The 24720-nt window shown below is 25.2% G+C and overlaps 1 protein-coding gene across 1 annotated transcript; it reads right to left on the bottom strand.

Moving 5' to 3' along the window:
• Positions 1–2944: 2944 nt before the first annotated feature.
• LOC127286027 (probable protein phosphatase CG10417) lies at positions 2945–15229 on the bottom strand. The gene is made up of 6 exons (XM_051312308.1): positions 14972–15229; positions 12578–12857; positions 10358–11195; positions 10117–10273; positions 7634–8089; positions 2945–5917 (listed from the first exon to the last, which is right to left on the bottom strand). Exons 1-6 carry the CDS (start codon positions 15080–15082, stop codon positions 5672–5674), a joined length of 2088 nt encoding a protein of 695 aa, XP_051168265.1. The 5' UTR covers positions 15083–15229; the 3' UTR covers positions 2945–5671.
• Between the last annotated feature and the right edge of the window lie 9491 nt (positions 15230–24720).

Below are 24720 nucleotides of genomic sequence, written 5' to 3'. Positions count from 1 at the left end.
CAAATTTAAAAAAAAGAAAATTGACTTATTTTTTACGACAAATATGTATTTTTTACCTTTAAACTACTATAGCGGTCTCTGAGACCGCTACTAATATTTCATTTCGTTATGACATAACCTCAAACTAAAAAGTTATTTTTAACAAAAACTATCATTAAAATTGATTTTATTAAATTTTGTAAAAGATTAAGTTGCACAATTTTAAAAAAAAATTTCTTTTTAATAAAAATAATAAAATTTGTTGTTAATAATTTATTTAATTTTTTTGTTTAAACGTGGTAAACGCAATTATAATTTTTATTCAATTTTTACAAATAACTCATTTTGCTCTTTCAAAGATTGCCTACAATTTTGAATTGAATGTTTGTAACCTCCCTACGGTTTGTCCCGAGTTAACTCGGGGTAAATTGACTGTGCCAAAACGGTTAACCCCGAGTATACTCGGGGTAACTGAATATTTAATAACTCGTTAACAATACATCGGAATTACATGATCCAAACTGGAAATTGAAGCTAATGCTCTATGCTTTTAAAAAATATTGGTTTGCAATGATGAAAAATTTTTTCGTCAAAGTTACATAACTTTAAATATTAGCTAAACAAGTAAGTTTTTCAATAAGTGGATAATGTGCATTTAATCAGAAAGTTTATTAAAAAAAACATACTAAAATCGTTACTCGGGGGTTTTTGGGGTCGCTGATTACGAATCCGATGTCAGTTTTTCAAAATTCAAAATGGCGGATATTAAATTTTTTTTTAATTTATCAAATTGACTTGAAAATCGTTACTCGGGGGTTTTCGGGGTCGCTGATTACGAATTGGAGGGTAGTTTTTCAAAATTCAAAATGGCGGATCCAATATGGCAGATATTTAAAAAAAGTTTTTTATTAATTTATCGTTTTGAAAAACTGACATCAGATTTGAAATCAGCGATCCCAAAAACCCCCGAGTAACAATTTTTAAACGAATTTGATGAATTTTAAAGCTTTTTGTAAAATGTCCGCCATATTGGATCCGCCATTTTGAATTTTTGAAAATCGACACCGGATTCGTAATCAGCGACCCAAAAAACTATTAAAGCATGTTGAAATATAAAATTTTCTATGCAGGGTAAATTGAACCATTTTGGTACCGCGATTTCTGCAATTTAATTAAACCGTAGGAGGGTTTTTCAAAATTTATAAGTATATATAAAATGTTTGTTATATTTTTTAAACAAAAACAAACAGGTTATTTTTCAAAGAGCAAAATGTGTTATTGTGTTAGTAATAATTGGATAAAAAATTTTATTATTTTTTTTTTGAAAATGGATCTTTCAGAATTTAGTAAAATTTTAATTTTATTTGGAGTTTGTGGTTATGTATATAAAAAGGAAAAATTAAAACAAAAATATTAAGAAAATAGCTTTTCAATATAAAATAAAAAAAAATTATATACACACTTAACACATTTAAAAAATTCTATAGTGAAGGAATAAAATAACGGTCAAACAGACCGGGGGAAAAATGTGATTTTTTTGAGCACTTAGGGTAGATGCACCGGTTTTGACCTTGACACCGGTTTCGGCCAACCTCACATTTTTATTGATTTTATTAGTCTCCTGTTAACTTGATAGTATTTATTTTGATAAAAATTCATTTCGGATATATTTTTTTTACCTATGTATTAAAGAAATATAATAGTTTGATTTATTTGACATGAAAATAAAACAATTTTCAGAAGACGTCAAAAAACGGCCATTTTCTAATGATAAAGTCTAAGCGGGTTCATAAAGTCATTAATTTCTTTTAAAGGAGTAAAAATAATAATAAAAACTTGAAGATTATTCATAAAAATGTTTAAATTACTCAGTACGTATAAAATATTTTATTAAAATCTTGTTATTTAATAAAAAAAAAATGGGGTGGCCAAAACAGGTACAAATTTTCGTTTATTAACTAGTTTTGGCCATACATGACCAAAAGTGGTTATAACTTTAAACTAGTTTTGGCCACCTCCATGAAAGAATAGTTATTAACGTTTTTTAATCTGTTTTAATCAATGGTAAATAAGAAAATGAATATAAAATAATAATTATAATTAACAAATATAAAAAATTCACAATATAAATAAATGTTCGTTTTATAAAAAGTGTCTATAACCTTAAACAAAACGTCAAAAAAATTAAAAAGAAAAACTAACTTCGAAGATAAATAATGAAGAAATATTAAATCGAAGAAAAATCATTACATCAATTGCAAAGAAATATAAATAATTTGTTTATAAAAAGTTAGTGTTATAAAAATTATATTTACAAAAACATTTTTAAAAAAAGTTGCCAGAGATATTTGACTTTTGATTTAAAGAGGTTTAAATAAGTATTTGTAAATATTTTTTTAAATAAAAATTTAAGAAAGTGTTTTAATATAAAATAATAATATTCTAAAGTTTTTACTCAATAATAATAAATAGAATATTGTAATTTTTTTTATACTTTTCAGAATCACTTACAGGACATTTCTTTCCAATATCATTGCTTTTTTATTATTATTAGTTTAAGTGGAATTTTCTGTAGAATAAGACTAAAGTAGTCAATATTACATATTATATTTGTTTTACTTAATTGATTTTATTCCACATTTGTATGACTTTTAAATTAATTTTTTAAACTGGCCAAAACTAGAACCAAGCATGACCACAATTGGTGCAAAAGTGTCAAAAACTGGGAAAATTGATATTTTTTAATTTATTAAATTTTAAATAATTTTCTTACTCTCAAGAACAACAAATTTAAAAATTAGGGACACTAAGTGATCTATTAACAAGCACTAGTAACTTATTTTATATAATTATTATAAAAAAAAAGATGTGCTAAAAATAATACGTAAATCCTTAAAGTGGCTAAAACCGGTACATCTACCCTATTAATTATGTCAATATAACGAAAAAAAAAAACAAATGCAAATAAAAAAAAGACATATTATACTTTGTCTTCATGGTACATACATGTATTACGAAACGGATATATGCATATTGTACATAGGTTTGATCAAGAAATTTTGCATCTATAATTAATATATAGTATCGAAGTGTTTTTCGGGTGAAGACATAATTATATAATCTCCATGAAATGAGACAGCATCTAATGTACACAAAAATTATTGGAGACTGTCGACCCCTGAACATGAAAGGCACATGAGTTAATTTAATTTTCTGTCTGATTCTATATAATTGTTTTACACTGTAAATATATGAGTCAATAATACTTTTCAGACTGCTTCAATTTTTATTTACAAATTTTTTTTTCCGCAAAATTTTCCTTTCCGACATAACTCATTACATTTTTTTTTTTGGTTGTTTTTTTTGCATGTATAGTCATATATATTTATGTATACCGACATATAGCTATACAAATTAAGAAGCAATCGAAAAGTTTCTTGAATACTGTAAATATTATAGTTACATAACAATAATAATTGTATTTATATTTTCAAAAAAAAAAAAAAAAACTATGCACTTGAATAAAAATTTTTTCATTCAATTCGTTGACTTATCCAATATTTATTTAAACCAAAAAAATTTTTTTTAATTTTTACTAAAAATAGATTAAATAATTATTATAACGCCAGTGAATTTAATTTCAAACATTGATAAATTTGGTTTAAATTAATATTAAGTTAAAAATCAAGGATTATTTGGAAATATTAATTTTTTTCTCAGCGTATATTTCTTTATAGAACTATAATTATATATTGTTACATAACTATAGTTTCACAGTAATCAATGTTTATATATAAAAGTTCGGTGTACAATAAATTACTACTGTCTAGCAAAAACCTAATGTGTTCTACATTAGAGCTCGTCACATCGGTCAATAATAATAATATATTCCTGTTTTTTAAGAAGTCGAATTTCCATATTTTCTTTATGCATAAAAAAACTGAAATCGTCACTTTGGTATTGCGTGCTTAGTACAACTATTCGTAGTTATCCTTAAAGACTCGGTGAATTAGACATAAAAAATTAATCAAAGCCAGAGGAGCATTTTATTCTGTTTTTTTTCTCTCTTTTTAAATGATTATATTTAAATTATTTCATTTTTTTTATATATATAAAACCGTAACTAGGGATTGAAAAATAAACTTTATTCAAAAAAAGAAAATAAGAAATTAATCGTTTGTATTGGATTACAAATATTATAAATCTTACAGCTTATGTTTAGAAATATGTACAATCGCACATTTAATGTACCTTAAAAAAAAAAAAACAAGAGTACATTACACAAAAAAAAAAGAAGTCTGGTAATAAAATAATCGTAAATTTCACGATTAATTCAATAAAAAAAAAAAATCTCCTTTTTTTACACGATTTTAATTGTGCTTGCCTTTTTTGAGAAAAAAAAAATATATTGTTATAATATAAAAAAAATCACGCTTTGGGAATGATAGTGAAATTACAAAAAAAAAAATTAAAAAAAAAATATGCTAAAATTAACAATAGTGATGAGAATATCTAGGGAACTATATAAATGCAAAATACAAAAATTGTGAAATGTTAAGATTATTACTGAACGAGCTTTTTTTGTGCTGTTGTTTTCTTTTTTTTCTCTCCGAAATATTATTTCCATAACCAATGAAAAAAAAAATAAATTTATTTAACCACCGGAACGATAAATAGTTATTATTATTATTTAAAATCTAGTGTTATGACGTCGATGTGAATAAAACAATAAATTATACAGTTGATAGTTTTGCCGCTAATTTGTTGCCTTAACTTTGCCGTATTTTAAATGTATGCTTAACTCTTACTTATCATCTACAAATACATAAAGGTGTCCTCCACTGAAATCAAAGTTAAACCAAAAAAATAAATGGTATTTTGTTTACATTAAGTTTTCGTCGTTATAACAATTACTTTTTTTTTTTTTTTTTTTTTTTTTTTTGTTTCTTCATATGATCATCACAATCCAGTCAATATTTTGTCTCAGTCATTATTATTATAATTATTATTATTATTAGAATTATTATTATTATTATTATTATTACATGAATTACAAAAAAACAGATTTGTTGTTATGAATAAATTACATTAAAAAAAAATTTTTAAACTATACAAAGACAATTAATGCACGGAAAAAAAATTAATGAAAAAAAAGAAAAATTCATGCACATGAATAAATAATTCACAAATTATGAAATAAAATACATAAATGTGATAAAATTCACGTAAATGAAGAAAAATACAAATTTAAGAAAATTTTTTTTTTTTTTTGAAAAAAAGTATTAAAAATTGTAAAAAATTTGATTTAAAAAAAAAATTTGAATTCCGTATAAGAATTCGATAATATCATGATTATAACTGGATTCGTTCGGTTTTTTTTTATCCAAGTTTTTGAAAAAAAAACTCTTATCACTTCACGTTCGTTCCAATAAATCAGTCTATCGAGTGCTTTTATAAAAAAAAAAATCATGCACTATTTTTGCGTAACTACAAGATGTTTTTTTTTCTTTTTTTTTAAATATAGTTACTGTATCATATGCAAAAGTTGTACGTAATTTAAAACAAAAAAAAAAAAAAAAAAAAAAATTCATATATTCACTTGAAAAACATCAGTAGGTCAATTATTTTTTGTTTTTTTTTTCTCTTCAAATTCGAGACATTTTCTTTCTTTTCTTTTTTTCGTTTTTTTTTCTCAGACAGCTTCAGTTTTTTGACGCTTGCATTCATCTATCACAGTGTCATGCGTCGCACAATCCTTGTTGGCTTCTGGTGAACCGGGTGTAACGGGCCTTTTCTTCGTGGTCACTGGTTGTTCGCTTGTTGAATTGCTCACATCGTTTACTGGTAATGATGATTTAAATAGAACAATCACCGCTGTCATGTTGTCGCAACCTGTTCCATCGCCAAATGTGTTTGGTGCGAGACAATGATCAAAAAGCTATAAAAATAAAAAATATGCATTTTATTTTATATAATTGATTAAATGAGGAGCAAGTTTTCAAAACCTGATAAATCCATATTTTCTTATTTCGAGAAATTCAAACAAATGACTTTCCACACATAACCACTAGAGTTAATTTTAAAATAAAAAATTTATAATAATTTATTTCTATAACAATGTTTTTATATTCAAGACGTTATGTTTCTAATTGAACTTTGTCATAATTGAGTGATTTACATGTTTTGGTAATTTTTTCTAATATAAAACATACAAATTGTAAATCATCTTGGTTATGTCAAGTTTTTAAATAAAAAATTTGTAATTAATAAATTTTTTTTCTTAAATTTAACAGTGACAGATCGATTTGTGAGGTCTTTAAAATATTAAATTTATGGTTATCTCCATTTTTTTGAAAAATGGATTTATCAAGTTTTGAAAATTTGCTCCTCAAATATAATTATATTAATTATTTAATAATTTTTGAAATGATCACATTTTTTTTTTCATTTAGAAACAAAATCACTAATTACTATAAATTCTGGAATTATTTAGAATTTACAATTATATTCTATTTATTGAAATTTTTTTTAAAAATATTCTTTTTGAACATTTTTCAATTTTTATATTTTCAAATTTTTTTTTATTTTTGTATTTATTTATTAAGTTGCAAAAAAAATGAATTTTTTTCAAATCTAAAACATAGATTTTGTCATAATTTGTTGATTAATAAAAATTAGGTAGGAAAAATTATAGAATTTTTCATTTAAAAAAATTATTTCTTTAAAAATCGTTTATCATAAACGTTGCGTACTTCAGCTTCGTATTTAATTTAGAATCTAAATACCATATTTCATATTTTTAAAAAATTGAACAAAAATAATTTTTGACAATTTTTTTTATTAAAAAAATTTCAAATTTTGATTATTCAAAATCATAAAAACAAAATATTAGTTAAGTAATGAAAAATATTATAAATTATGACAGAAATTGAACTATTAAAAATTACCATTGGATAAAGATTAAAAATTTCTGAGATTATGAAACAATTCCAGTAACACAAACTAAACATTTTATCGTTTTTTAATCACAAAATTTTTTTTATCTTTATCAAAAGGCAATTTTCAATGATGCAAAGTGTAAAAAATATAATTACGGTAAATCCCAATTTCTCCTTCAATTTCAATTGACAAGTGAAATTTCATTTTAGTTGAATTTTTAAGTTTTCACTATTTTAAAAATAAATTGTTTTTGACTTCAACAAAATTGGAAAAAAGAATTAGAAAGTCTCAAAAATCAATGAATATTTTAAATAAGTTAAAATTAAATGAATAGAGTAAAATTATTTCAGGCAAAAAATTTACCATTTTTTTTTAATCCTTTTTATGTTGCGAAATGTCGAATTTGTAAGTTTTCATCAATTTAAAAAAAAAATTGTTTTTGACATCAAAAAAGATTTTGTAAAAAATTTGAAAATCAATGTTTTCTTTTTGATTTCAATTTAAATTGACGTAAAAAAGAAATATTTAGTCAAATTTACAAATTTTAAAAAATTGTTTTTGTTTTAATTTTTTTTTTTTTTTAATAATTTTTAATTTTAATTGATTTTAATTTTTAATTATAAATTCCCATCAAATTTGGTGAGGAAAAAATATCGATTTTGTCAATTCATTAAAAGTGAAAGAACAAAAAAAAAAATAATAATGAAACACGAACCTCTTCGCAAATTTTGGAAACATTTTGACATCCTTTCTTGAGACGTGTCTGTACAAATTGAATGACATCTTGACTTGTCATGAAATTCCAAATTCCATCGCAAGCAAGTACCATGAATTCATCTTTTTCCAAATCAATTGTCATATGCCTAATATCAGGGAGTGCCGAAATCATTTGTTCCTGAGCTGATAATTCAGTATTTTGTTTATATGCATGATCGCCAATTGCTCGGGATAAATTGAGTCCACCATTCACTCGTCCATCGGCAGTTACTTTGCCACCTGCTTTTATTATTCGATCCATTTCCGGTTGATCTTCCGGTTTATGATCGAAGCTGAGTTCAACTGCTTCGCCATCACGGCACAAGACACACCTCGAATCTCCCGCATTTGCCACATATAAATCATTACCTTTGAGTAAGGCCACCACAGCTGTACAACCACTGTCTGATCCAGGCTGTTTCAACATTTTATTTCATAATTATTAAATATCTTTTTCATATTAAGACAAAATTATTATTTTTTTTAATTATATCAGTGATTTTAAGGGCATGTGTGAAAAAAAATCGACTTCAATTAATTTTTATTTACTAAATTTATCTGTCTTTTCCTAGTAGTGTTTTTAAATACAGACCTCGGATCGACTTTAAGGCGAAAAAAAATCGTTTTAGTCGATTTAAATTAGAAGAAAAAGTCGATTTTTAAAATTTTAATAAATTTATAGTCCAATAAATATTTTATTTCTATTAATAATTGTTATTAGATTTTAAAAATAAATTTTAATAATTCTTTAATAAGAATAATTGTATATGATTTTAACATGAAATTTTATTTAGACAATGCTGAAGTTTACGTTTATGTTCAACGATTTTTAAAGAAATATTTTTCTTAATGAAAAATTCAATGAATTTTCGTCTCAATGATATTTCCTGCAATATTTATTATTAAAAAAATTATAAAAAACATTTTTTTTTTTTTTTTGATCAAAAACTTTATAATTTTTCGTCTTAAAAAAATAATTTGTTTTCTAATCGTTGATCATAAACGTTGTGGACTTCAGCATCGTTTATTTAGATGATATTTCAAAATCGGGCCGAAACAAATTTTCACAAATTTAAAAAAAATTTAAATAAAAAAAAAAAAAAAATTACAAGTCTGATTTATGTAAATTATTTATGAATTCAGAATTTTTTTAAAAATTTTGAAGTTGAAATTGTTTTAGCAAAAAATTTCATCCACTTTTTAAAAATAAGGTACTTTATGGGAAAAGGAAGAACTTTTTAATAAGATTTATAAAAACTTTTAAAACATAAAAATGTTTTAAATAATTGAATTTTAGAAAAAGTTGATAAAATTTTTGGCGAAAAATTTGTGATAATTTTAAAAATAATTCAGTTTTGGAAAAGTTACGTATTTAAGATTTTTAGAAATAATTGAATTTTAAAAGATTTTAAATAGAAATTTTTGTAAAATTGAATTGCAGATTTTTTTTTACAAATTACATACAATAATAATTGAATTTTAGAAAAATTTGGTTAAAATTATTAAAAATAATTAACTTGAAGAATTATAAATAGACATTTAAAAAATAATTAAATTTCTAGAGGGCAACAGTCCAGATTTTTAGAATTAATCAAATTTCAGATAATTTTGAATTCAATTTTTTTTTTTTTGTAAATTTCGAATTGCTGAAGACTTTTTAAAAAGAATTTTTAGGCCTTGGATCAACTTTAAGGCACAAAAAAGTCGATTTTTTTATTTTAAATAAATTCAATAATTAGTTAATAAATATTTTACTTTAAATAACTAATGTTATTATACATTAAATTCATTATATTAATTTCTTAATAAGAATAATTCTATAAGAATATTATCAATAAAATTTATTTGGAATAAATTTTCAAAATTTTAATTCAATAATACAAATTTTTTAAAAAAATTCTTAAAGTTCCATTTAAAAAATTTTTTAAAGTCTAATTTAATCAATTTGTTCCAATTTAAAATTAAAATTATTAAAAATAATTAATTTAGAGAAGAATTTTTGTTAAAAATTTGTTAAATAATTAAAATATAGAAGATCTGCATTGTATACTAAAAAGATGTATTTTGTTTAAAAATTTTGTAAAGAATGTAAAAGAAAGTCGAATCTTATTAAAATAAGTAAAAAAAAAAGTTGTATTTACGAAAAAAAGTCATATAATCCGAGACCTGAATTTTAGACAATAACTGAATTTTAGAAAATTTTTAATTGAATAATAATTTAAATAATTCAATGTTCGAAGAATTTTTTAAAAATTATTGAAAATAATTAATTTTGCAAAGAAAAATTAATTATTTTTTAATTTTTTTGTAAAATAAGTCGAAAAAGTCGTCATTTGTTGAAATGAGTCGAAAAAAAAGTTCGATAAAGTATGTATAATCCGAGGCCTGTAAATATGTTTAACTATCGAGATAAAAATTTTCAAATATTCTAATTTTATTCACCTCTTCGGTCATATTCATGTTTATATCATCGTCCTCATCCTCGTCCTCGTCGTCTTCATCATCCTCATCATCTTCGTCTTCCTCCTCCTCCTCGTCATCCTCATCGTCGTCATCGTCGCTGTCATCCATTTCATCGAATTGTTTAAGTATATTTTTCCTAGAAAATTGAAAAAAAAGTTGAATAAAAAAATTTCCAAAAAAAAAAAAAAAAACAAAATAAAAAGAAAGTGAGAAAAATTACTTTTTTCGATTTCCAACAAAAGACTCGTCATCCTCCTCATCGTCGTCGTCGTCTTCATCGTCATCTTCCTCATCTTGATTCTCCATTCTTCGTGCAGCATCTTCCTGTAATAAACTTTTATAAAGTTCAATTGCACTCGGTCTTTTCCGAGTGTTACTGCTACTTATTTTAGCTTGTTCCTCCGTCTCGCCATTTTCCACTGGTGTACAAGAGCTGCTGATTGCACTGTCAATGCCGCTTTTATTACTGCTATCAGCATTATCAAAATTGTCTTTTGAACCACTGCCACCGCTTCCATCACCACCATTAATTTCCGTATCATTTGTACTTTGTAATTCAGCTTGTGATGTTTTACTAGGCGACACTTTATCTTTAATATCCTCAGAACTGTCGGGCATATCAGCCGATGATGATTTCGTTGTATCCGTATCTTGTGTGGAAGCAACACGTTCAGATGTTTCGGCAATTTCACCATTACTTGTTGTTGAATCTAATACTTGTTCCGCTTCACTGCTGACTGCAGTTTCACATTCTTTCCTATCGGTTGAACTTGTACTTGAACCACATTGTTGACTCGAGCTACTTACATCACTTTCATTTGTGTTCCACGATGATGATGACGACGATGATGAACAACCAGCACCAGACGACGAACAACTCGCTTTTTCTTTACCCTTTCGACTTCGTAAATATGGACTTGACGAATAAATACGATTGTTAATCTCATTTTTTTCATTCTTCGATTGTGGATGTTGACTGTCGGATTGATATTTCGCCATTACTTGTTCCAATGGCATTGCTGCCTCCATACAAAGACTGTTGATATTTTCCTCTTCATCTAAAAAAAGCAGAGATAAAAGAAAAATTAAGTTAGAATTTTTTATTCTCAAGAATCAGAGAAATTTTAACCTTTCAAGATTTACGTTATCTATTTATTTCGAATATTTCAGAATCGAACTGAGTAGAAAAAATTTCTAAAAAAAAATTCTTAAAGTTTCATTTTAAAAATTTTTTCAAGTCTGATATAAGCAATTTATCCGAAATAAAAATTTTGTCATAGTTTTTAGTTTTGATGGTCAAAAAAAATTTCAGGCAATACTTAATCAAGTTTTACAGATTTTTAAATAATAATAATAATTTTGGAAGAGTTAAAGTTGAAATTTTTATAAATAATTGAATTTTAAAAGATTTTGTTAATTTTCAGACAATAATTAAATTTTACACAACTAAAAATAATTTATCAAAAAATTTTAGATAACAGTTTTTTTAATAGTAATTGAATTTTCAAAGATTTACAATTTTGATTTTTGAAATTAATTGAACTTCAAGTGATTTTTTAATTTAAATCTTTTGATAATTTCTGGTACTCAAAAGTGAAAAATTGTTTTAAATAGTTGAATTTTCAAAGAATATTATAAAATTTATTAAAAAATAATTGAATTTCACGAGAGTTATAATTGAAATTATTGAATTACAAAAAATTTTAGAAGCTTTTAAATTGAAATTTTTGAAAATAATTGAATATCAAAAGATTGTGTTAAATTTCAAATAATAATTATAATAAAAGAAATTTTCACTGATTTCTGTTGATGAAGAATTTATTAGAAATAACAAAAAAAAATTGAATTCCAAAAGTTTTTAATTGAAAAATGCTTTCAGATAATTGAATTTTCAAAGAATATTATAAAAATCATTTTAAAAAAAAATTGAAATTTTTGCAAATAATTAAATTTTAAGCGATTTTAAATTAAAAATTTGATTTTTAAATTCGCATATAACTTCATTAAAAATGCATCAATTTTTAAAGTTTTTTTTTCAAAATTTGTGTTTTTAATTGAACTTTTCAAAGATTTCATCAAAAAATTAAAATTTACTTTATTTTTCGTAATGTAAAAGTTAAAATCTGTTTTTTAAAACTTTTTGTATTTTTCGATTTTTTTAAATTTTCAAAAAACTACTTTCTTTTACAAAAAATTTTAAGCCTGGTTTGTTCATAAGAAAACAATTTTTTTTCAATCTTCCGGTTAGGTGGCCACCCTGAATTATTTAGAGTCTAAAATTATTATAAAGTATTGAAATTTGAAAAAGAAAATTTTTTTTTTATTTTAGAATTTCAGGCTTCACAGAATAAAATTTTCCAAAACAAAAAAGGGGAATAGGGGAAATTTTGTTTTGAAGAAAAGGAAAAACATGTGAAATAAAAAGTGAAAGAAAATTTACCAGATTCGTCTTGATCATCTTTTTTCTTGTCTGGATCCTTTGTACCGGCTATTTTTTTCAATATATCAATCACTTCCGGTGTAACGAGAGTAGCATCGAAACCTAAAAATGCATCAATGAGAGCTTGCTTAATATCACCATTTTTATAGGCTTCAGTATTTTTGATGAAATCTGGTAGATTTCGAGCGCAATAGGCGGCCACTTCATGACCTCCGTGTCCATCGTACACGGCAAATAGTGAAACATCTTCGTCGAATTCAAGGCACGCATTATGAGCATCCTAAAAGTAGAAAATTTATTTACAAAACAATATTCATTAAGAAAAAAATCGGACAGACAGTCTAAACAAAAATTACCCCAACTTTACATTTTTGTATTATTTTTTTTTTTTATAAAATAAAAATAATTTTTAATTTAAAAGTTTTCCGCAGTAAAAGTGCGTGAGCAATTTTATGTTTCAAAACTTTCAATTATTCAAAATTGTATTTGAATTAAGATAAAAATTTGCACAGTAAGAAACATTTTATGAGCCAAAAGTTTTGAACGTTCAAATGAACGAAATTTTTTTTGCAACTTTTTTAAATACGAATTTTATTACAAAATATTGTTTCAAATATCTAAAAAGAAGTTATTAATTTAATAATTGTTTAAATTAATGTTTTATTTTATATTGCCATGATAATTTTTAATAATATTTATAGATTGAAAAAAATATTTCGTTCATTTGAAAATTTAGAACTTTTGGTTCATAAAATTTTAGGTTATGTTAACCAAATCGTTTCTTTCTGCATCAGAAAATTGTAATTTTTATTAAAATTCAACTTTTTAGTGGTTTTAAATGTTAAAAATTAAATTCTTTACAGTTAATTTGCATAAAAAAATTTTTTTTTTCTAAATCGTTGATCATAAACATTGTTTATATTTAATCTAGCAAATTAAAAATTTCCAATTCCAAACTCTGTATTTTAGATACCTAATTAAATTAATAATAATTTAATAATTACTGATTAAATAATATAATTATTAATTAATTAAAATAATAATTAAAAATCGAGATTTTGTAAAAAAATATTTGGTCCTCAAAGAGTAAGGCAACAAATAACAATTTAATTTAAATAAGCTTTTTTTAATCAAAACATTAATTGTTATAAAATATAATTTTCTAATTTAAATCATCAATAAATACATAAATTAATAAAATTTTGTTTGAATTTGAATCTTAAGCAAGATATTTTTATATCTTGAAATAAATACGAAAAATCACAATTTATATTTTAAAAATATTTTAATATTTTGAATTACCAAAAATTCGAATTTGTGTATAAATTACAATTTGCTAACGAATAAGAACAACAATTTAAGTAACATAACCTCAAGTTGATAATCGTTTTTTTTCAACTATTCAAAAAAAAATAAAATTCACTCTTTAACTGAAAAATTAATTTAAAAACTTTTTTTTTTTATTTAACATTTAAAAATACGAAAATATGAAGTTGGACTAACTTTTCTTCTTGTCCGTTCATCTGATTTTTTCTTATAACTACAAAAAAAAAGAAATTATTAAAATAATATATATAATTTATATATGAAACAAATTTTTTTTTATAAATATAAAATAAATTATTTAATAATAGAATATAATATTTGAATTTATGAATTATTCAATTTTCAAAATGAAAGACAAAATGTGCGTGTGTACTACAACTAGAGGCGACATTACAAAATAATAATGTACAAGAACACGAGATTATCAAAATAGAGGTTATGTTAGGTGAAATGTAAATTTTCAAATTAATCAAATATCACAATTTTCACATGTATTACAAATAATTGAAAAATCAAATTAAACTGGAAAATTTCCACTCATCATTTTTAAATATATGAAAAATTTAACTTTTTATTTTTCTTAAATGCAAATTACTCTGGCGGCAAATGCATGACCAATTCCATTATGATTTTTGCCTAAAGAAATTTTGCAAAATTCAAATGGAAAATTAATTGAAAAAATTATTGATTATTTTCTAAAGAATAATTTTTTAAATTGTCATTAAATTTGATGAAATAAATAGATGAAGACAATTATTAGCCGGTAAAGGCAATGAAAAAATACAAGTTCGCGGCAGAATGGCATCTTTGTAGCGTAAACCGTAATGTATATACATGTATGTATATATGTATGTGTATATTTCCAAACGATTCATAAACCGCTCAATTTGGTATTAAGTTTTGTTGAAGCGGTAAAAGTGAAGGGTAAATGGAATTGTATTATGTATAATTAAAGATGAGAGAAATTTTTACATTATTTCAAGTGATTTTTTTAATGAGACAAACTTTGTTCAGGATGTAAGTTGGATTAACGGTGTAATGCAAGCACTTGAGAATTTTATCACTTACCTCTTGACTAATTCGCCAGCCTTGCATTGAACTCGCGCCGTACGCAATATTTTTGCCCGCCTGATCGCTGGACACTTTTTCGGTTATCGGTTCGGATAAATAGGCGCCCATTTTTATTGAAACCGGCGGCTGACACGTTGTTTGCTAAATGATAAATGTGATTATTGCGATATCACTGGGAAAATTCAGAAACGCAAGTGCGCTGCACGATCGTTACCACCATGACCGGTTCGGTTTTCTGTTTTCACTGTTGGAGGAAGGCGCCATCTAGGGCGCCAGTTTATTTCACGTTTTTGCTTTATCCCGCCAAATATGTCGAATTTCAAATAATAAATTTTTAATATTTGGTTTATTTTCTTTTTAATTTAATGTTGTAAATTATTAATTGTTGATCTAATTGAAAATTTAATTACAAGCTTGCTAATTTAATTAATCGAGTTATATTTATTTAATGTAGCCTCACTTTCTCAGCTAAATGTATACATATATTTGAGGTGTAAAAGTTTTTTAATTTTTCGACGATTAAATTTAAACAAATAATAGTAAAGAGTATTTTAATTCGAGATTCTTTTGAGAATATTATTAATTATAAAATTGGAAATTACATTTTTGAGAATTCTACAAATTTCAGTGACAGTGCTACCAACATACAGATTAAGGAGCATTATAAATTTAGCGGGAAATTTAAAAATGAATTTTAAAGTCCTTATGAATTAACATAGTAATATAAATTGTAAGTGATAATAAAAATAAAACTAGTAACAATATTATGAAATTTAAAAATCACTTTTTTAAAATAATTTTATAGATAATAATAAATACTTTTATTTTAATTTACGGTAACCAAAGCGCCTACAGTATGACAACCCGACTAACACTCATGTATTAAGAGAGTCAAACAGCAGGATATTAATTGCAGGATACCTATTTATTTTCAAAAAATATTCACTAAACCTAAATTTAATTATAATTTATTAATTCATGGCTATTGATTTTTGATATTTAAGTAAATTGTCAATATTATTTTTATTCAATTATAAATGAATTTTAAATAAATTATTCAAAACATTAATAAATGTTTTAAAAATTAATTAAAATAATAAATATGCAGTTTTAAGTATTTATAATGAATTATAATGTCCATTATGAAATATTACATTAAAAATTTTTTTAAAGAATTTAATGAACTTGGAATGATTTCCCAAAATGTTATATCACATATAGAGATGAATTGTATAAATATGTCAAAATCGATTAACTGAACTAAAAGGGCAGAAAAAAGAAATCATAATAATATATTATGTACATACAGTTAGTTTTCATATGATGCATCAAAAAAAAGATTCTCTTTTTTGGCACTTCTCTTAAATGTCAATTTATTTCCCTTTCAAATTGGCAGTTAGCCATTTATTTATTTAGTTCATTCATTAATCTCATCCCTTGTATATATATAATCAAGAAAGGGTTGAAATTTATCAATGACTAACACTGCCGCCATATTTATTTGATACGTGAACATATTTATATTATAATATTAAATATTATATATACTAGGGGAAATACGGCTTCCCTGCACACTTCGCACGCCAACCGCTATTATTTTCCACTTTAATGATTAATTTTTTACAGGCTTGCAAGTATCAATATTATTATAATTTTATTTAAATTTTGAGGTTATTTTCGATTCTTGGTCCAAGTGAGGCAGCGCCATCTACATTGATACTAAAATTTTGGAAAATTTTCAACAGCCTTTTCTTGAAAACAAGATGGTAAAATGCTTTTTCCTTTATGGATAATTGATTATTCGCAAGATATACACCAGCTAAAACTTTTTTTGAGTTAAAATGATGAAAAAAATTTCATGTCGATAAATTAAATATGAGCACTTTTTTCACAAAAACTGTAACAGTACTTTCTCAGAAATTACAATCAAAAATGCAATTTTCATTTGGAAAATTAATAAACGCTAAAGAATTCACCACCTAAGATTTACCAATCACGAAAATAACAAAAAAAAAATTTATTAAATATTTAACATATTGATACTGCTTTACTGATTGTGACAGCCCTTTGGTAGATTATGTATTTCAGGTGGTTAGCAACAGCGCCAATCTCCTCCTTTCGGCAAAACTGCGAAACGTCTGGTGACATATATAACCTGCCAAACGGCTGTCATAATGAGTAAAATATGTTATGTTAAAATACTTTTTTTTTGTTATTTTCGTGATTGGTAAATCTTAGGTCGTGTATTTTTTAGCGTTTATTAATTTTCCAAATGGAAATTGCATTTTTGATTGTAATTTCTGAGAAAGTACTGTTACAGTTTTTGTGAAAAAAGTGCTCATATTTAATTTATTGACATGAAATTTTTTTTATTATTTTAACTCTAAAAAAGTTTTAGCTGGTGTATATCTTGCCAATAATCAATTATCCATAAAGGAAAAAGCATTTTACCTTCTTGTTTTCAAGAAAAGGCAAATTTTTAAAAATCCATTGATATACTTTAACTTCTTGAGTGTGGATAACGTGTATACACGTCCTATACCAAACAAGAAAACATATCTTAACGTAAATTCGCAAAAATTCTTACTCTGGAGTTTTTGAGGTCACTGATCACGATTCTGAAGTCAGATTTCCAAAATGCTTAATTTTTAATTCAATATGTCCGCCAAAAATTTTTAAAATCAATAGATTTGACTAAAAATGTTTACTTAAATAAGGCACAAATGTTAACAATGCAATTTATAACACAGGCCAACAAAATTAGCAAACTTTTTTGGTGCAGCAAATGTCAGACCTGTTTCTGATAGGTTTTTTCATGACCAACACGAATCCATAAACGAAAATTTCCTATCAGCTCTAGTTTTTGAGAAAAACGGGTTTAAAATGTTCAAAAATCGCGTTTTTGGCTAACTTTGAGTACCTCTAACACTGAAACAAAAGGTCGTAGAACCTTCCACTTGGGCTTAATTTGAAGCTTAATGTTTTAACTATTATCCCCAAAAATGACCTATCTTTCACCATAACCTTAAAGTCATTTGTTATCCATTTTTGATTCCTAAATATTAATTTTGTAAAAGTTTGAGCGCGTACATCTAGTCCTTGAGGTTAAGATGCAGCAATGTAATTTTTATGAACTACAGTCAAAGGATAAATTGAATTGAAGCTCAACAAGAAGGTTCACTCACCTTTGGTTTTATTGACTAGAGTTATTCAAATATTACCAAATAAGTTCTGTAGTTAAATACTGGTTACCAACAATTTTGAGATTATTAGTGAATAATATAATTTTTAGAGCTTGTAGTCTAAAGTTCAAAATTTATTTTAAGTTCAAATAAAAGGTTCTATGATCCTTTTTTCTTTGCTAGAGGTACGCGCTCAAACTTTTACAAAATTAATATTTGCGAATCAAAAATGATAACAAATGACTTTAAGATTATGGTTCAACATACACTGTAAAAAGAAAGTACTAAAATAGAACCGATTTTAGGTATCAAAATAGAACCAAATGACAATTTACTACCTAAAGTCGGTATTAAATTAATACCTTTCGTTTTACAGTGTAGGTCATTTTTGGGGATAATAGTTGAAACATTAAGCCTCAATTTAAGCCCAAGTGGAAGGTTCTACGACCTTTTATTTCAGTGCTAGAGGTACTCAAAGTTAGCCAAAAACGCGATTTTTGAACATTTAAAACCGGTTTTTCTCAAAAACTAGAGCTGATAGGAACTTTTCGTTTACGGATTTGTGTTCAGCATGAAAAAACATATCAAAAACAGGTCTGAAATTTGCCGCACCAAAATCAGTCTTGGCCTGTGATAATTTATTTATTTATAAGAATGGAATTGTAACACCATATATGTGTTTTCTTGAGTATACACAGACAACACTAAATTGGAGGCTGGTTTGCATGTAACCCAGGAGTAACGAATTTTATCCAATAAATCTTATAAAAAGTCGTCCGCTACACGGAAAAACTTTGTTCAAGAATCATTCCTAAATTTGTTCTGGAACTGAGGATATGAGAAAAATTCTGCAAAATTTACGGAAAAATACAAAAATCATTCAAGAAAATACTTGTATTTTTATTATGACATTGGAAGACTTCTTGTTAATGCCGCGATTGGAATATCTCAGTCACTGGGCGTTGAAAGTTTCTTGAACTGTTTTAGAAGACACAGTACAGTAACCAAGCACTAGGCAGGGATTGGTTGCGTCAAATATGTTTCCAATGCATAATACCATAAGCTGCTAAGGTAGCTGAGAGATGTAAAGCGGAGTTTTTGGACTCTCGAGGACGTGGGATCGAGTCCTCCCAGAGTAAATTTTTTTTCTCGCAAACGTAAAAATTTATTCTAAAACAAGTTCAAGACTTTCTGTAGTGAGTTTAGGAAGTTGTCTTGAATTTTTCAAAGAAAATATAAATAAGATTTCTTAAATTATTCTCATATCCTCAGTTCCTGAACAAATTTAGGAATGATTCTTGCACAAAGTTTTTCCGTGATATATTGGATCCGCTATATTGAATTTTTAGAAAACTAACATCGGATTCGTAATCAGCGACCCCAAAATCCCCTTAGTACTAAGTGTCATGAAAAATTATTCACGCTTACAGACTTTGGGACCATATTCTTATATTTTAGCTACACACACCGAAGGAGTTAATTTCTCTTATCGTAGTATAATTTCGCCAAATTGAAGATTAATCTTCAATAAGATCACTTATTCAAATTGTGTGACATTATTGCTGACGGTATATACATATTATTCTTATTGCAATAATGTAGAACAAGTCTTTTTGGGTTATAGAGACGCACATGCTGTATAGTATATATATAATAGCGTCTATATACCCAGTCACGCTTATGACCTTACGTATATCCATATATTACTCCACGTGGATGTCGCACGCTATAAGAGAATAGTGTATAGTATTTTTCTCGAAAAATGAATGCAGAGGAGGTCTGGTTGAAAGTGTTGGAACGCAATTGATTGGTTCAAGATAATACATAAGGGATCGGAAAAAAGTTTTTTTTTTCACGCTGAAAGAAAGGGGGGGTGAGAAACGAAGGAAGGGTGAGAGAGAGGGGGGGGATGGGGAGGTGTTCAACGTACGCGAACTATTCCGTTCCGGTGATAGTAGCATAGGACGCGAGTGGGGAGAAAAGGGGGGGTTAGAGATTGTGTTGCGTGGTGGTCGTCGCTTATCGATTCGCGCCGCTGTGAGGAATGAAGTTGCTGCTGGCTGCTATAAGCCAAATATATATAGATATACAACCTATATTATACACACACACACATATATATATTTCTTTTTTTTCTATTGCACAGAGAATAGAGATGAATTTTTTAGAAGTTTCATTTTTTCTATTATTTTCTTTTATATAATTTTAATTTTTAAATCCATCTCTAATAATTTTCTTTTTTATCATTGAATTTCTATCTTTTTGTATATTGTAAAAAAATGTTTGATTGAATGAACATTTTAGTTCAATTAAAAGTTCTAAGAGGGCAATAAAAACCCTCTATATATATATATATATATACGTCTCGAGACTAGCCTGAGTTTGCATCAATTCTATTGGCTGTCGCTTTATGACCTTGAAGAATAGCCAATTGAATAAGTTGGTACTCAGTCTAGGCGTTTCTACATAGACAGTATAATAAGGTGTTCCTGCTGTAAAAGCTATAATCTTAACACTGAAATAAACATTTTTGTTAATTTTTGTTGTTGTTTCATTGTTGTAGTGTTAAAAAAAAATTTTGTAATTACAATTTTTTTTAACACTACAACAATGAAACAACAAAAAATTAACAAATATGTTTATGTTTCCACGAGAGAAGGGACCTTACGTCAACAAAATTTTAGGTTATGTTTAATGATAGTTTTATCTTGATAAAAAGTTTTTTTTTTAATTAGGTAAAATCAAAATTAGTTTTTATTGAATTTTTTGAATGTAAACATAAATGTTTTGTTTCCACTTTAAAAATCACAAACAAATCTTAAAATTTTTTTGACGTAAGGCTCTTTCTCTAGTGGAGCATCACATATTGTTTAATTTTTCAATATCTGTTTTACAGTTTATTACAGTTTTTTTAAAATTTTTTTTGGAGAAATTTTCTTATATAGTAAAAGAAAAAAAAAATATATTTAAAAAAAGTAAATTAATAATATCTTAAATAACCGCAAATTTTGTCTATTTATTGATGCAGTATGTCGCTTTTTAAATATTAAACATGGGGGTAAAAGCAGGAAAATGATGATATAAAAAATTACCGACATAGAAATCTACATTACCGACTGATTGTAAAACAGGAAAAGGAAATTATAAAAATTACTGACATTCGAAATCTACATTACCGACTGACGGTAAAACAGGTGAATAATGATAAAAAATTACCTCCACAGAAATCTACATTACCGACTGACGGTAGAACAGAAAAATAATGATAAAAAGTTACCCCCATAGAAATCAACATTATCGACTGAAGGTAAAACAAATTTCAAAATTAAAAAAATTCTTCCTCCTTGCCATCAGTCGGTAATGTATATTTCTATGTCGGTAATTTTTATATTTTCATTTTCCTGTTTTACAATCCGTCGGTAATGTAGATTTTTATGTCGGTAATTTTTTATCATCATTTTCCTGCTTTTTATTATTAGTCGATAATAATTTGCTTTAATTAAAGCCCATATAGAGCTTTTTTAAATTAAATCTATTCTGGGCAGAGGGGATGTCTTTTCCCCATAAAAAAAATTTTGATGAAGGAAAAACAATCCTAAAAATTATTATTATAAATATTTATTTGTATTAAATAATTATTATTTGAATGATAATTAAGTTATATTTGTTTCATATATATATTTTCAAATAAAATAAATACAAAAATTATTGGTTTAAATAAATTTTTATTTGATAATAGTCAAGAAACAAATTACTTGAATCGAATAACTTTCTTTTTTCAAGATAAATAAACAAGACAAACGTTTAAAAATTCAACATTTAAATAAATTATTAAAAAATATGATGTCATAGAAAAAAATATAAACATTGAAGAATAAAACAAATAAAGGTGAAGAAAGACAGTTAAGTATTTGGATTTAGTCAAGTCAGTGTAATGTAATAATTAATAAAAATGATATGCACAAAATATGTTAAATATCTTATATTTTTTTAAATGAATAATATATTTCATTTATGCAATCAGATGTAATAAAGAATTAAAGTTTTCTTTTCTTCTTTATTTTAGCAAGGAAGAGGAAGAGGAAGTTGCTCATGATTAATTAATGAGTATATTGTCTCCAAGATAAGTAAAGTTTCATGTTATTTAAGAAAAAATCAATAGCTTTCTTTTAATAAATAATTAAATAAATTAAATGAATAAAATTTAGAAAATTTAATAAACTAATTAAATTTTTTTTAATTATTTAGTTTTGGAATTTTGAAAATATTATACAATATTAGATTTGATATATATATATATATATATACTTATTAATATAGATTTATCAAATAACTTAATAATTTAAATATTTATCAAAAATATCATATACTTTGTGAATTAATTTTGCATTGCTTTTCAGTTCTGGTTCGTGCGATAATTCACCGTAGATTTGGATTCGAGGATAACGAAACCAACTGAAACTCGAGCTACTCTATTATCTGAGCAAATTTCAAACTAAAATTATATTAAAGTGATATACCCATAGCAATATGACTTGACGTTGAGAGGTATAAATATTAATATAAGAAAATTTCTTTTCAAAGCCACAATCTGACACATTTAATAATGTTTGCTAACTTTATTTACTTCACTTTTTTATATATACGCTTCCGCGCGGTTCTTTTTTAATTTGCGAAATAAAATCTGAATTTTTTTTTTAAATTTCTTCTCATATATTAATAAAATAAAAAAGGGAACAAATATATTCAATATTTTCTCCATATATTTTGTTATAAAATAAATTACTTCATAATAATTAAATAAAAAATAAAAATTGATTTTTTTTTTAAATTTTCCAGAAAAAAAGATGAACAATAATTATATAGGAATAATTTTGAATTAAGTATAGATATATAAAAAAAAGAGGTACATATTAAAATTTTGGCAAATATTTTTGATTGATTTAATTTACGGCGCTGAAAATATTTGATTACAATAATTATTGTCAATGACTTTGAATTCTTCATTTATGGTATGGAGAGATTATTAGCGAGTGTCTATTCGCAAATGGTTGTATTATAGATGACAAATAGCAATATATGGTCTCAAGGGTAGTGAATTTCTCCTCTGTGTATGGTCGATATACTATATCAAAGTACCTCAGAGGATAAAATGCAATTCTGAAAAGTATCTGAGTTGAGGATATATTTCTTCTCATCGATAAATGTCTCACAAGTTCATAAGACATTTATCGACTTCAATTATTAGAGGAAATATACTTAGTTCGAAAATTTATTAATAAATGTAACTATAATAACACACACTCACCTCCACATTTATATATATATATATATATATATATATATATTAGAAGCATAATTCTTAAAAAGGTAATATAACAATAACCCCCCTCCCCTCCTGTATTAAGCTTCAGCCTTTCGGTCCAGAAGTAGACTTGGTATTTTGTTCACTTATATATATATATATATACTAAGGGGGCTTCACGCGCCAACCCCCTATTAAAATTTACTAAAAATAATAAATATTATTTTGATTAAATATATATTTAATAAAAAAATTTTAAATTTGAACAGCAGAAATTTATTTATATTTTAATATGAACATAAACTATATTTTAACTTGCAGCCGTAAACTAAATTTTCATCTATTCTGCAATTGAAAAATCAATTAGGGACCGAATAAGTTTTTATATGTTTTTAAAGATTAATTTTACCCAACTTCTTTAAATAAACACAGTAAACTTGGTTGTATCTTTTTCTATTGCAACGTTTTGATGCACATAAGTTATATCAAAAAGAGATCGTTTTGTGTATCATTTTTAGAAATGATACACGAAACGGTCTCATTTTTTGATGCAAAAAATTTAATCAATTTATATCAATCATGGCCGAATTGAATCGACTCAAAATTAAACGAATTTTTTTCAGATATTTTGGTAATAGTACAATTGCGGAGACCATTTCACTATTTAATTTCAAAATGAAAATAACAGAAAATCAAAGACAATGTGCAATTCGATAATTAAAAAGTGACAGCTTATAAACATAACCTAAAATGCATGAGAAAAAATTTGTCGATAAAATCAATATAGCCGAGCTTTTTAGAAGGTAGATGGCAGCACTCATCTATTTTCTTTCTTTAAATTTTTTCTGAATCGTTTTTATAAAAAGCAAAACTGCCATCTACCTTCTAAAAAGCTCGGCTATATTGATTTTATCGACAAATTTTTTCTCATGCATTTTAGGTTATGTTTATAAGCTGTCACTTTTTAATTATCGAATTGCACATTGTCTTTGATTTTCTGTTATTTTCATTTTCAAATTAAATAGTGAAATGGTCTCCGCAATTGTACTATTACCAAAATATCTGAAAAAAATTCGTTTAATTTTGAGTCGATTCAATTCGGCCATGATTCATATAAATTGATTCAATTTTTTGCATCAAAAAATGAGACCGTTTCGTGTATCATTTCTAAAAATGATACACAAAACGATCTCTTTTTGATATAACTTATGTGCATCAAAACGTTGCAAAGATTTGATGCAATTTTTGGTCTCAATTTG

The sequence above is a fragment of the Leptopilina boulardi genome, unplaced genomic scaffold, assembly GCF_019393585.1.
Source record: "Leptopilina boulardi isolate dan_hultmark-lab unplaced genomic scaffold, ZJU_Lbou_2.1 LbouV2_342, whole genome shotgun sequence".
Taxonomy (NCBI): Eukaryota; Metazoa; Arthropoda; class Insecta; order Hymenoptera; family Figitidae; genus Leptopilina; species Leptopilina boulardi.
Note: the sequence above shows the minus strand (reverse complement) of the source record. Positions and strands in the feature narration are given on the sequence as shown.